At 41.5% G+C, this 14,980-nt stretch overlaps 2 protein-coding genes across 6 annotated transcripts in view; both read right to left on the bottom strand.

The window, feature by feature from the left end:
* The window catches only part of sgcg (sarcoglycan, gamma), a 692,618-nt gene that overhangs the window by 629,807 nt on the left and 47,831 nt on the right, over window positions 1–14,980 (bottom strand). The window lies entirely within an intron of this gene.
* Window positions 813–8,169, bottom strand: LOC140481342 (uncharacterized). Its single transcript, XM_072577366.1, has 2 exons — window positions 7,934–8,169; window positions 813–2,664 (listed from the first exon to the last, which is right to left on the bottom strand). The coding sequence occupies exons 1-2, from the start codon at window positions 7,956–7,958 to the stop codon at window positions 1,661–1,663; spliced, it is 1,029 nt and encodes a 342-aa protein (XP_072433467.1). The 5' UTR covers window positions 7,959–8,169; the 3' UTR covers window positions 813–1,660.

The raw sequence follows: 14,980 nt of genomic DNA on the forward strand, positions 1-14,980 counted from the left end.
TCCTTTAACCATTTCCAACTATCTTGCTCAAAGTAACAACCACCTTCCTACTTCTAGCCACTTTTGCTCCAGCTTGCTTCACAGTCAAGGCCATCCTCCTAGTAGTTTCAATTGTGTTTGCAGACCTTACACTGCAACTCAATGAAAGCATTATTTGAAGCTGTACTTATATAATGGCAAAGCAGCAATTCCAGGAAGAAGTGAAGGTTGCCAGAGACGATTTGAATTACAACACTTTTGAGTATCTGAAACTCAATTGGATTTCTCAATTGGATAGAGCTTATTTGGGAGCAAGAACGTAATTTCAGTTAGCAAGCTAACGTTTCAACTCCAAATGACTCTTCATCGAGATGGCTCTGATGAAGAGTCATCCAGATGAGACATGTTGGCTTGTTTTCTCTCCATGGATGCTGCCAGACCCGTTGTGATTTCCAGCATTTTTTGCTTTCAGCACAAGGTTCCAGTACCTGCAGTAACTTTCTCCTTAATTTCAGTGAGTTGGATTTATAACTGCTTTACGACACCATACACATACACAAGCATGTAGGAAGGCAGGACATGAAAGGATATAAACTGCAAGTTTTAGTTAAATCCAAATGTATTTTAAAAAATCAGCTCACTTGAGTTACAACTTCTGTGATGAAAGGAGTACGATTTATGTACAATAAACGTTTTTTCGAGTTGAGTTTTCAAACTAGTGCTATATGGGTTTTCAAAGTTAAAAATCACACAACACCAGGTTATAGTCCAACAGGTTTAATTGGAAGCACATAGCTTTCGGAGCGATGCTCCTTCATCAGGTGATTGTGGAGGACACAATTGTAAGGCACAGAATTTATAGCAAAAATTTACAGTGTGATGTAACTGAAATTATACATTGAAAAATACCTTGATTATCTGTTCGAATACCATGATAGTTTCACTTCTTTCATGTGTAAATCACAAAACCTTTTTTTAAAAGTTACATTCTCAGGTTAACTGTAACAATTGTGTTAGCTAGACAATATGTTGAAGATGTTAGCCCCCTGTGTTCTCCGTCTATGCCATGATGTTTAGATTGATTCTAATCTAAAAAGTGGGATAACAGAGTTTTACATTAATTCATGCAGTTTTTGAGCAAAGTGCAATGTAACTCTGTAAGTACAAATTCACCCCACAAAATATATGTATATGTGTTGTATGTGGGTTTTTGTGTGCGTGTGTCTGGGTTAGGGGGTTGTAAGTATGAGAGAGTGTGTATATGTATGTGTACACGAGTGTAGAGTGTCTTAAGTCTGTGAAGGGGTGCATGTGTGAGTGTGGGAGTGTGTGTGTGTGTGTCTGGGATGGGGGGGTTGTGAGTGTCTGTGAGAGAGTGTATACATTTGTGCGTGAGTGTAAAGTGGTCTAAGAGAGGATGCATGTGTGTGTGTGTGTCTGTAAGGGTACGTGTGAGTGTCTGTGTAAGTGTCTGTGTACATGTGTGCCCGTGTGTACGTTTGTGTACAGGAGTGCCTGTGTGTGTGTGTGTGTGTGTGTGTGTGTGTATATAGTGCAATGGTGGTCACCTGTAGTGTGACATGAACCCAAGGTCCCGATTGAGGCTCTCCCTATAGTTATGGAACTGAGCTATCAGCCTCTGCCTGGCCACTTTTCGCTGCTGCCTCTCCCGAAGTCCACCTCAGAGGAGAGTTACTTGAAGGTCCAAGGTCGAATGTCCTGAACTGCTGAAGTGTTCCCCAACTGGGAGGGAACCCTCCTGTCTGTTGATTGTTGTGTGGTGCCCATTCATCCGTTGTCGTAGCCTTTGCTCAGTTTCCCCAATGTACCATGTCTCAGGGCATCCTTGCCTGCAACGTATAAGATAGACAACGTTGGCTGAGTCACATGAGTACCTGCCATGTACAAGGTGGGAGGTGTCCCCACGCGTAATGGCGGTATCTGTGTCCACACTCTGACACGTCTTGCAGCGCCTACCATGACAGGGTTGTATGGAGTTGTCCTGAGAGCTAGGCAGCTTGCTACAAACAATGATCTGTTTGAGGTTTGGCGTTTGTTTAAAGGTGAGCAGTGGAGGTGTGGGGAAGGTCTTGGCGAGGTGCTCATCCTCATTGATAATGTGCTGCAGGTCACGAAGAACATGGCGTAGTTTTTCAGCTCCTGGGAAGTACTGAACAACGAAGGGTACCTTGTCAGTTGCAGCAAGTGTCTGTCTCCTGAGGAGGTCACTACAGTTCCTTGCTGTGACACGTCGGAACTGGCAGTCGATGAGTTGGGCATCATACCCCGTTCTTATGAGGGCATCCCTGAGTACTTCCAGGTGCTCGTCACATTCCTCCTCATCTGAGCAGATTTGGTGTACACGTAGGGCTTGTCCATAGGGAATGGCTGTTTTAATATGTTTTGTGTGGAAGCTGGAGAAGTGTAGCATTGTGAGGTTATCCGTGGGTTTGCGGTAGAGTGAAGTGCTGAGGTGCCCATCCTTGATGGAGATGCAGGTGTCCAAGAATGAGACAGATAGTTGAGAGTAGTCCAGGGTGAGTTTAATGGTGGGATGAAACTTGTTGATATCACTGTGTAGTTTTATCAGTGACTCTTTGCCATGGGTCCAGAGGAAGAAAATGTCGTCAATGTACCTGGCGTATAATGTTGGTTGGAGATCCTGCGTGTATGGGTGTTGGTATGCTTTTGTGAAGGAAATTAAAAATTAAACTTGGTCAGTCTACAATTTTAGTCTACTTCATACCAGGGTACAGTTAACTGCAAGGTCTTGTGGGGTGATAATTAAAGCTTAAATGTTGCTAAAAAGAGATTAGAAGTTGAAGCTTTTCATCATGCATTCATGGTAACTCGGGCAAGAGAAGCAGACTTGGGGGAAAAAAGACATCATTTCATACAGAATGAGAAAGGATATTGATGGCCTGGGCCATAATTGGCACAGAGTTACAATAAGAACAGTTCACTGTCAATCTTAATTTTCACACCAGGCAAGTAGGTTCTCATTAGGTAGGGCATTGCCATGAGGATGCAATAGATTTTTGCAGTTTCCATGACCCTTTGTTTGAAAAGGTGCAACGTATGTATAAATTTATTTTGCCTACATTTTAACTGAAAAAGGGTTATACCTGAAATGTCGACTTCTCCACCTTCTGATGCCGCCTGGCTTGCTGTGTTCTTCCAGCTTCGTGCTTGTCTATTTTACTTTCTAACTGGCAGAATTTTCTCCCTCAGTCATGTTGACACAGGTTTTTGCTCGACTTTCTCAATGCTATATATGGTCACATGATGCTACAATGTCAAGGACAGTCACTCACAGCTCACCTCTGGAGTTCAGATCGTTTGTCCAGCCTTGGACCAAGGCCGAAAAGAGGTCAGGAGCTGATTGCTCCTGACACAGTCCCAACTCAGTGTCAGTAAGCAAGTTATTTCTTTACAAGTGCCACTTGATAGCAATGTCAATGACCCTTACCATTACTTTACTGATGATTGAGAGGAGAGCGACAGGGTGGTAATTAGCTGGGCTGGATTTGTCATGCTTTTTGTATATAGAAAGATTGTCACTGTTATAGTAGTGTTGAAACAACTTGACATCTAGTCCTGGAACAACACTCTTCAGTACTATTGCCAGAATGTTGTTAGGGCCCATAGCTTTTCGATTACCCAGTGTCTATCAATTCTTGATATAACATTGAGTGAGCTGAAAATGTGTTGCTGGAAAAGCGCAGCAGGTCAGGGAGCATCCAAGGAACAGGAGAATCGACATTTCGGGCATAAGCCCTTCTTCAGGAATCATGGAGTGAGTTAAACTGGTTGAAGACTAGCATTTGTGATGCTGGGGGCTTCAGGGAGAGGCTGAGATGGATCTTCCACTCAGCACTTTTGGCTGAAGGATTCAATTAATTTGGCTTTGTATTTTGCACTGTCATGGTGGGTTCTCCCATCATTGAGGATTGGAATATTTGTGGACCTTCTGTTTCTAGTGAGTTATTTAATTGTCCACTGCCATTCACAACTAGATGTCAGAAGGCCATAGAGCTTAAATCTGATCCATTGGTTACGCCATGTAGCCCTATCCCTTGCATGCTACCTCTGCTGTTTGGCACGTGAATCATCCTGTTTCACAGGTTCACCATGTTGATGCATCATATGATTGTTGTCGAATGCACCTTGAACCTATGGAAATGATGGGAGAAAAGCTTAATGTCAACCCTGCCCCAACCAACACCCCCCAACTCCCCTGACACCAAGCCACATGTCAAGGGATGAAGGAGATGTATTGCTGGGTTTGTATGAACAGAGAATCTGTGAGTACCTGATGCACTTATGAATTGATGCCAGTGGAATATCACAAAGGTCCCCAGTGACTCCCTGAAATGGCCTACTAGGATAGAAGTTGAGAGAGGTTATTACCTTTAGGACTAATGGGATAGGATTTCCACACAGTCCATGTGATTACTAATCTTTGTCCATTAGATTCTTGATATGAAACAATTTATGTTTAATTCACTCATGGGATGTGGGCTCGGCCAGCATTTATTGCCCATCCCTAGTTGCCCCTGAGAAGGTGATGCTGAATTGGCTTGTAAACCACTGCACCACTACGAAGGTGATGGCTAGTTGTATATTTGCTAGACTATTTATTGAGAGACCCAGGAAATGTTCTGGCTACCCAGGTTTGAAGCCTGTGGTGGTAGATGGTAGAATTTGAATTTGTTTGAATAAAGTGGAATTAAGAATCTAATGATGATCATGAAACCATTGTTGATAATCACAAAGACAAATCTGACTCATTAATGCCTTTTAGAAAGGAAATTGCCATCCTTAGCTGGTCTGGCCTACATGTGACTCCAGACCTCCAACAACGTGCCTGATTTTTATCTGCCCTATGAGCAATTCGGAATGGGTGATAAATGCTGCCCTCGCCAGTGACACTTAGATCAGTGAATTAATTCTTTTAAAAATCTATTTGCAGTAGATAGACCCACAATGCTCTTTGGGAGGGAGTTCCAGAATTTTGAGCCAGTGACACTAAAGGAATAATAATATATTTCCAAGTCAGGATGGTGAGTGGCTTGGAATGGTATGTGTAGATGAAAATGATCCCATGAATTTGCTGCCCTAGTCATTCTTGATGCTAGTGGATGCTGGAGTTTGGAAGGTGATGTTCAAGGAGCCTTGATGAATCGCTGCAGTGCATCTTGTAGATGGTACACACTACTGTGACTGAGCATTGATAACGAAGTGACTGAATGTTTGTAGCTGTGGTGCCTATCAAGCAGACTGCTTTGTTCTGGATGGTATCAAATGTCTTGAGTGTTGTTGGTGATGTACTCATCCAGGTAAATGGTGAGTATTCCTTCACACTCCCATTTGTGCCTTGTAGATAGTGCACACATGCTCGGGAGTCAGGAGATGAGTTTTTTGCTGCAAGATTTCTAGTCTCTGATCTGCTCTTATAGCCAATAACACAGTCAGTTCAGTTTCTGGTCACTGGTGACCTCCAGGATGTTGATAATTATAGATTCAGTGATGTTAATACCATTGAATATTAAGGGTGCTGGCTAAATTCTCTTTTGTTAGAGATGGTTATTTCCAAACAATCTGGCGTGAATGTCACTTACCATTTGTCAACTTAAGCCTGGCTATTGTCTGGGTTATGCTGAATTTGCACACAGACTGTTACAGTGTCTGAGGAGTTCGCAAATGGTGCTGAATATTATGCAATTAAACATACCCAATTCTCACCTTATAGTGGAGGGAAGGTCATTGGTGAAGATGTTCTAAAGAAAGACCACTGGACTTGAAAGATTGCTCTGCTTTCTCTCCACAGATGCTGCTAGACCTGCTGAGTTTCTCCAGCGATTTCTGTTTTTATTTAAGATCGATGGGCCTTGGACACTACCCTGAGAACATACTAGAGTATTGCACACATTTCTCTAACCCATCTAGAAATGAGTCAAAGCTCCTGGACACTATTTTACAAGAGAGTTCTCCCACGATATGGTGGTTGTCATCTTCAGGCTGTATGACAGCCAGCAACAACTGCTGCTGTCACTGTTCACATTGGATACTTCAAGAGGAATTGTAGGAGCAAAGCAAGAGTTTTTGGGTTGACCTATGTCATGCTCCTTTTGCTTGCAGGAGGTCCTTGAGAACAGTCAGGGAAAGCACACAGTCCTATTAAAGGGATATTTTATCCCTGACAACCCTCTCAATTGTGCCCTCAGAGGTTATTCTCTCACTAGGGTAAATTGTAACCAGCACATGTTCCATGTGATTCTACATTGCTCTGTGGCTGAAGAGACCACTCCTTACCACCAACATCACAGGCTCTTGGAGGTATCTGCTGCTTACAAGACCTCTTTTCATACATAATAGTCATCCTGATGTAATTTATTTACTCTCAAAGTGGCCAGATAGTCTTGGATGAAATGGCTACCTTGAAACAGCCCCCTTCCCAAAATTCTTTAACCTTACCGTACCAGACTTCTGCTACCAACCTTCATTTTTTATGTGAGGACACAACACTTGCATTGGGATAATTTGCAGTCTTTATAAAGGTCTGCCATCACCAATTGGAAAGATGAGGTATTGACTGAATGTCCCTGCTCCATTGACTTTTGCAAACCTGAGACATTAGAAGATGTCAATCAGTGTCTCAAGAGATCAAGTCACAGTTGAATGTAAAGTGTTATGCTGATTTGTTGCTTAAGTGAGAGTTGCAGGCAGATGTTGAATATTGAATTATCACTGTGCTCTTGATGACTTGAGTAGACCTTACTTGGCTACACATTCCAGCTTCATTTCTGCCCCTTTATACAGAAGATATTACTTACTTCTGCCAGTTTGGGTGTAGCCTTCCTAAAATCAAAAGTACACTGCACAATGGCTTTCAGGTTGAGGCAGTGGTCTTCAGAATTTGTGTCCATTGCTGAGTTGCAGTCTCTTTCATGACCCATGTTATGCCACCCACCTCTACACCCCAGTGATCAGCATCTCCATTTCATGATCCATTTTTCTTCAATGATCCTTAATCTCCCTCTGTTTTAGTTGAATCCCACCACATTATGATCAGTATCTCCATTCTCTCCACACCCCGAGACCCTCACAATCAAGGTGCCAATTTCGTGTTGGTCTGTATCCCTCCCTAGATCCAGGCTAGAGTCACCCTGAGTTTCCACGACACCTCCTTTCAGACCAACCAGAATCCATGCTATTCCATTCAATTTCTTCCTTTGACCATAACCTCAGCTAATTAATAGAGCCAGGCCATCCCCAGTTAGAAGCAGCCCATGTCAGTCACACATCATGAACGTGGTCATCACCCAAGAGTAGAAATGGCCTACTTACCGTGTCTGTACTCTTGACTGACAGGCATTCACCCTCACCCCACTAACCATGCACCATTTCCCATTCAAATGGCTCCATTGCACATGTCCTGTGTTTGCCACCTACATGTACCACTTCTGGTAATGGATGCAGCACCGTGCACTTCAGAGAAACCCTCTCATATTGATGTTTAATTGTGCCTTACAGCCAGAAGCTGCTACTGCTGCACTGCTGTTCTTCTGTCAAGTTCAATGATAGCCCAGGGACATATGTCACCTTGGTCCCTTTGGTTGCGTCCACTGTGGACACAGAGTTCACAGCAAAAGTGAAAACCTCAAATATTTGCAACATTTCGCTAGAAGAATACAAGGCAGAGAGTTACCTAGATTGGAGGCCGAAGACCAAGCTTCCAGGTATGTGACTGAGTATCTGAAGCAGTGAATATCTCAATTGAACATAAAACTTAATTGGGAGGGATGAATAAATTTCAGTGGTGAGATGTAAATGCATGCAAAACAGATTCTTGATACCTGATGGTGAGATGGGGACGTTCATCTTTGGAGGAGGAATAATTTAACTATTAGAGCTTATCTCGATGGCTAGAATCTGAAATTTGGATTCTCACCCAAATAATTTCTCATGCCCGCCATTCTTCACATCTCCTCTGGGAACAGAAAATTGGGCTCTGAATTCTTGATTCTTGCCCAATTAAGTTCTACCACCCACTGTTCTCCTTGCCTCCTCCACGATTGGAAGATTCCACCGTTACCTTCACAAAAGTGAAATAATAAAAAATAAGTAACAATTATGAACGTAAAAGATCTCTATGGGAATAAGGATTTCCATAACATAATCAAGAAAAATAAGATAGCAAAGTTTGAATGATGTCCAGAAACAAACTGAAGTGTATTTCTGGAGCAAATTGTAAACTTTAATAGATCTTCTTTCCTTAAACTGATTTTGCAATTGAAGAACTTTGTGCTTTAAGAAATGTTTTGAACTTTGTAAGTGCAATAATCAAAAATTGTCAAATAACTGGTGAATCTGTTGGAAGCTGCAAAGAAAATATCTGTGCTTGATTGGTTAACATTCGTAAATGATATGACTATTAAGTTTTAACTCAACTTGTCCTCTTGGAAAAATTAATGGTGTTATTATTAGACAGGCTTACATAATTACCAGTTTGACTGTTTGTATTTCACCCTGCTGCACATGAGTAGATTACTCAGTTCAAAGATTGAAAATTAAAGTGCAACGTTTTAAATACCGCTGCCCCTTTTTAAAAGCATAATTGCTTTTCCAAGATTAGTCTAAACCCGTGGATAATTTTCAGTTTGTCAGATTCCATTGTTTATGCCAACCTTGAATAAAATTCTAAATCTACTTTGACGCATAAAAAAATAATGATAATCTTTAAAATAGAGTCGGGGTTCACGAATAACAGGATAGTGCACACTATGCATTTTTAATGCTGATTTTTAAAATTCTTAATAGATTTAGGATAGTTTTCTTGTCAGGTATACAGAACACATATACTAGGCAGAAAATATATAATATTTTCATTGGTGGAGTCTTTGTGCCTTTTGGCTGATTTTGACAGATGCAACTTAAAAAAGAACTTGTAAGAATTTTTATCTGGTTTACTGGCATGTTTATTTAAGACTTCCCAGGCTCATAGTTAGCATTCTCTTCAGGATTATTTACTATATCAGATGCTTTTAATCACTGGATTTCCTTATTACAGCAATTAAGTCCAAGAAGAACACTATTCTGATTTTGTTTTCTTCATTCCTAGAAACAACACAAATTGCATTTGTTACTTGATTGGCAACTCCACAGCAAAGGCAATGTCATGCTGTGGAAAGCAATCATTGTCAAAAATCTTCTTGGCTGCTGAAACTAGGAGTAAGACAAATGCCAACATCACATCATCTTTATCTGTACAACAGCAACTTCCATAGACAGGCTCCTGAAGCTGTTTGCCATGGTCTCTAATAACAATGACAAAACAAAGATGTGTGCAAGAAAAATGTTCAGACCGTATCAGTTAAAAAGCATGTATGTAGCAAGCTGAAATTACATCTCCTAACCCCTGAATCTCAGAATGTTATGAAAGTGAGTTAACTGCTTGTTCCAAAGCCAGATCAACATTACTGGCTATCCCTCACAGATGAGAACAATTGTTTTCCATGGGTCTGAAGATGGCATATGTGTATGCCACATGCAGCATTGTAGTCATCCTTACCCCTCAGAATTACACTTTATTCTATTTCAATTATTCTTGGGATGTGAGCAACACTAACAAGTGTTAGTGTGACTACTTCTCGTTGCCTTGATAACCTCTCATTTTGGCACAGGCTGGAAACTGGGGCAACCACCAAATGCCCTTGATAGGTAGCATCAAGACTGGAAAATTTAAACTTATGAAGAAATGAAGACCAGGTGAGGTGGAAGTACTAGATCCATTTCTCTAAGGGACATTATAGTTGTTATAGGGGATTCTATAATTAGGGGGACGGATAGTATCCTTTGCAAGCCGGATTGGGAGTCTGGCATGGTGTGTTGCCTGCCCAGTGCCAGGGTGCGGGACATCTCGGACCAGCATGAAAGGATATTGGAGCGGAAGGGGGAGGATCCAGTTGTTGTGGTCCACGTTGGGACTAACAACATAGGCAAAGCTAGGGTGGAGGACCTGTTTGGGGATTATCAAGCACTAGAAAGGAAATTGAAGTACAGGTCCTCAAGGGTCATAATCTCTGGATTACTGCCCGAACCACGTGCCAATTGGCATAGGGATAAGAAAATTAGGGAAGTAATGTGTGCAGGTGGATTTAAACTTGAGGCAGACTGGGAACGCAGCAAAAAGGAAGGATAACTTAGGACATCTTATGACTTCCAATATCTCTATGGATAAGAAAGTTAGCATTAAGACACTTTACCTGAATGCTCGTAGCATTCGTAACAAAGCAGATGAACTAATGGCACAGATCATCGTGAATGATTATGATGTGGTAGGCATCACAGAGATGTGGTTGCAGGGGGGTCAGGACAGGCAGTTAAACATCCAAGGATTTTCAACTTATCGAAAAGACAGGGAGGTGGGGAGAGGGGGCGGGGTGGCCTTGTTAGTTAAGAACAAAATTAAATCTATGGCACTGAATGACATAGCATCGGATGATGTGGAGTCTGTGTGGGTGGAATTGAGGAACCACAAAGGTAAAAAAACCATAATGGGAGTTGTGTACAGACCTCCTAACAGTGGTCAGGACCAGGGGCGCAACATGTACCGGGAAATAGAGAAGGCATGTCAGAAAGGCCAGGTCACGGTGATCATGGGAGACTTCAATATGCAGGTGGACTGGGTAAATAATTTTGCCAGTGGATCCAAAGAAAGGGAATTCATGAAATGCTTACAGGATGGCTTTTTGGAACAGCTTGTCATGGAGCCCACAAGGGAGCAGGCTATTCTGGACCTAGTGCTATGTAATGAACCAGACTTTATAAAAGATCTCCAAGTAAGGGAACACTTAGGAAGCAGCGATCATAATATGGTAGAGTTCAGTCTGCAGTTTGAAAGAGAGAAGGCAAAATCGGATGTAATGGTGTTACAGTTAAATAAAGGTAATTACGAGGGCATGAGAGAGGAACTGACGGAAATAGACTGGAAGCAGAGCCTAGCAGGGAAGACAGTAAAGCAAAAATGGCAGGAGTTTGTGGGTTTAATTGAGGACACTGTACAGAGGTTCATCCCCAAGAAAAGAAAGATTATCCAGGGAGGGATTAGACAGCCATGACTGACAAAGGAAATCAGGAAATGTATTAGAGAAAAAGAGAGATCCTATAAAGTGGCCAAGAGCACTGGGAAATCAGAAGATTGGGAAGGCTACAAAAACAGAGGATAACAAAGAGAGAATTAAGGAAGGAGAGGATCAAATATGAAGGTAGGCTAGCCAATAATATTAGAAATGATAGTAAATGTATCTTTCAATACATAAGAAACAAACGACAGGCAAAAGTAGACATTGGGCCACTTCAAACTGATACTGGAAGCCTAGTGATGGGAGATAAGGAAATAGCTGGAAAACTTAATAAGTACTTTGCTTCAGTCTTCACAGTAGAAGACATGAGTAATATCCCAACAATTAAAGGGAGTCAGGGGGCTGAGTTGAGTGTGGTTGCCATTACAAAACAGAAAGTGTTAGAAAAGCTAAAAGGTCTTAAAATTGATAAATCTCCTGGGCATTACTGTCCAGATTTCTAAAGTAACTTTTAATGGAATTTCCTTTGGATACAACTGGTTCCCAGATGATATCCCATTTGTTATGGTTTCAAACGGAATATCCCAAATTATTAAAGCGATGAGGAAGGCTGAGTTGGCTCCCCTCGGTTATTCAGCCATTCTAATGGCTGGTTATCTTAAAGTTAATTTTAGAAAGATCCCTTCTCTTGTAATTATCTTTCTTCCAGACTGAAATGCACTTTTGCAGTGAACAAGACTTTCTTGAATTAACAAAAATACAAATCAGCCTCTGAGCTGTTGATGAACACCAGGTATGAAGGTGGTGTGGCCATTTCTGGATAGTGCCTATAGCAGTGACATTGGCAGTTGAGCCTTCAATCTCGAAATTATTAGTTTTGTAGGTCGATTCCTGATTCCTTTTGAACTGACCGTCAGTACTCAGAGTGAACAGCAGAGCAGGGGTGTTTAAACTGACTTAATAAAACCCTGCCTCTCAGAGTGTGCTAATCCACACACTAGGAAATGTGGCCAATAATACCCATTGATAAGCCTTGCAAACAATTTTTAACTTTTGTTTTCTTGTATACCCCTGGAGAATAAAACAGACATATCTACGAAAGGCATTCTACTGAGAAGGGGAATAGCTAGCCCCTTAGTTCTCTCCTTGTGAAGTTTCTCAGTGTTTGAAGTTTCCTTACTATTGTATCAGCTTCATATAACACCTTGCTCATCACAAAATTTCCATCCACAGTTTTTCGTTTCCTATAGCAGTTCCTTTTAAATAAAAGCATATTTTGGAATTAAACGTTTAAAAAAAGGCTATAAGTACTTCTAATCTTTCCTTGTAACAGTTTTCACCTTAGCTTTAATCATCTTTTTATTCTGTTTATATTTCTATAATTCTGTTTATCCCCTTGCCATTAATATTATCCCTTAGGTTATCTACTTTATTTGCTTTTCAACCCTAGTTTTTCTACAGTGAGGCTGTTCACTTTCCTTGTAGATTCCTACACCCATCTTACTGGCTTAAAGCCTTTGTCACCCCATCTTTACTATCCCAATTTGGGTGGAACCCACACCACTGGCACAGCTCCTTCTTCCCCAGCATGGTAGCAGATGACATGTAAAGACATCAAGGAGGAAATTGAAGTCAATCTGAATGGAAGAAGGCTCTTCATTGGTTGGAGTCACACCTAGTACAAAGGAAGGTGACTGAAGGTTTTGAAAGCCAATAACCTAACGTTCCAGGACAATTTAACATCCAGGGTAGTGTTCTCGGCCTAATCATCTTAAACTGCTTCATGAATGACCATCCTTCTATTCTTTGATCAGAAGTGGAGATATTCGCTGATGGCTGTATAATGTTCAGCACCATACACGACACTTCAGTTACTGAGGCAGTCTGTGAGCAAATGCATCAAGATGCACACAACGTCCAGGTTCGGACAGATAGGTCAGACAATGATAATCTCCAAAAGAAGGGAAACCAACCATTGCCCTTGATATTTAATAGCATTACCATCACTGATTAGCCCAGCTTCAACATCCTGGGGATTACCATTAACCAGAGACTGAATTGACCAGTCACATAAATAAGACAGTAAGAAATAGCGACAGGAGCAGACTGTTCAGCCCTCGAGCCTGCTCCACCATTCAATACGACCATGGTTGATCTGACATTTGAATTAGACTCCCTACTGTATGGCCCAACAAGTCCACACTGACCCTCTGAAGAGTATCCCACCCAGACCCATTTACCCCTGATTCCTGCACCTAACCTAAACATCCCTGAATAATTTGGCTATTTAGCATGGTCAATTCACCTAATCTGCACATCTTTGGCTTGTGGGAGGAAACCGGAGCACCCGAAGGAAACCCACGCAGATATAGGGAGAATATGCAAACTCTACACAGACAGTCGCCCAAGGCTGGAATCAAACTCAGGTGCCTGACACTGTGAGGCAGCAGAGCTAATCACTATGCCACCATGCCGCCCCTTGTTATGCCCACTTTCCTAGTAACTTTTGATTCCCTACTGATCAAGAAACCATCTATCTCAGTTCTAAATATATACAAGGACTCTGACCCCACAACTCTCTATGGCATGGAATTCCAAAGATTCACAAGCCCCTGAGAAAATAATTTTTTCCTTATCTCAGCCTTAAATTGATACCCCTTTATTGAGAGACTATACCCTATGGTCCTAGACTCTCCCATGAGGGGAAACATCCTGTCAGCATTTGCTCTTTCATGCCTCTTAGGAATCCTGTATGTTTCCTGAGATCACCTCTCATTCTTCCAAATTCCAGTGAGTAGACTCCCAACTCTGTTTAGGTTTTGTTCATAAGACAATCCCTCCATACCAGGAATTATCCTTTGAACCTCCTCTGAACTGCCTGCAATGAAATGATATCTTTCCTTAAGTAAGGAAACCAAAACTGCTCACAGTACTCCAGATATGGTCTCACTGTGTACAGTTGCAGTGAGACTTCTCTACTGTGGCTACAAGCATATGTCAGAAGCTGAAAGTTCTCTGCCATGTAAGTTACCTCCTGAACTTCCAAAGTTTGTCCACTATCTATAAGACACCAGTCAGGAGTGAAATGGAATTCTGCCCATTTGCGTGAATATGGTACAAGTAACATGCAAGAAGATTGACATCATGAGGGCCAAAGAATCCTGCTTGATTGGCATCCATCCATCACCTTCAATATCTACCACTGGTGTGTCTTGGCAGCAGTATATACCATCTGCAAGATGCACAGTAGTTGCTCACCAATGACGCTTTGATATCACGTTCCAAACCTGTGACGATCACCTCAAGCAGGACAAAGGTTCATGGAAGCACCACCAGATCATATATATAACCGTTTCTCCACTGATGCTGAACCAAAATCAAGAACACCACCAAAAATCCAGTATGGGTAAAACCACAAAGATGGCAGCTGTTTAAAAAGTCAATTCAATGTCTTCTCAAGGGTAATCAGAAATGGATAAAAGGACAGGTCTTTCCAGCAATGCCCATGTCACTTAAGAATCCAAAAACTTCTGAGCCACTTGAATCAGAACTTGAGTCATATGGGGAATGTTTAAGGTAAATGTTTAAGGTCAATATAAAATGATATTTACATAGCAGAGGCAATAACTGAGCTTAGAGGGTTCAGGGTCTGTGGCTTAGACCTAGATGTTGATTATTATTTTGTTTTGTTTTGAAATAAAGGAAGCAGCGTGATTGCTAGTGATTTCTACTCATTGTTCTGATTGTGAGTTTTTCCTGAACTGCCATAGTAACTGAGGAGCTGTACGAAAGTCCTCATATTTATAAATTGCCTGCAATGTATCAAGTGTATCTTCTGCAACTTTTCAACCTTTAAGAAAGTGCATTACTGAATCCACAATGGGACAGGATTTGTGTCATGCAAAAACTGGGGA

Source organism: Chiloscyllium punctatum, chromosome 9, assembly GCF_047496795.1.
Source record: "Chiloscyllium punctatum isolate Juve2018m chromosome 9, sChiPun1.3, whole genome shotgun sequence".
NCBI classification, from domain to species: Eukaryota; Metazoa; Chordata; class Chondrichthyes; order Orectolobiformes; family Hemiscylliidae; genus Chiloscyllium; species Chiloscyllium punctatum.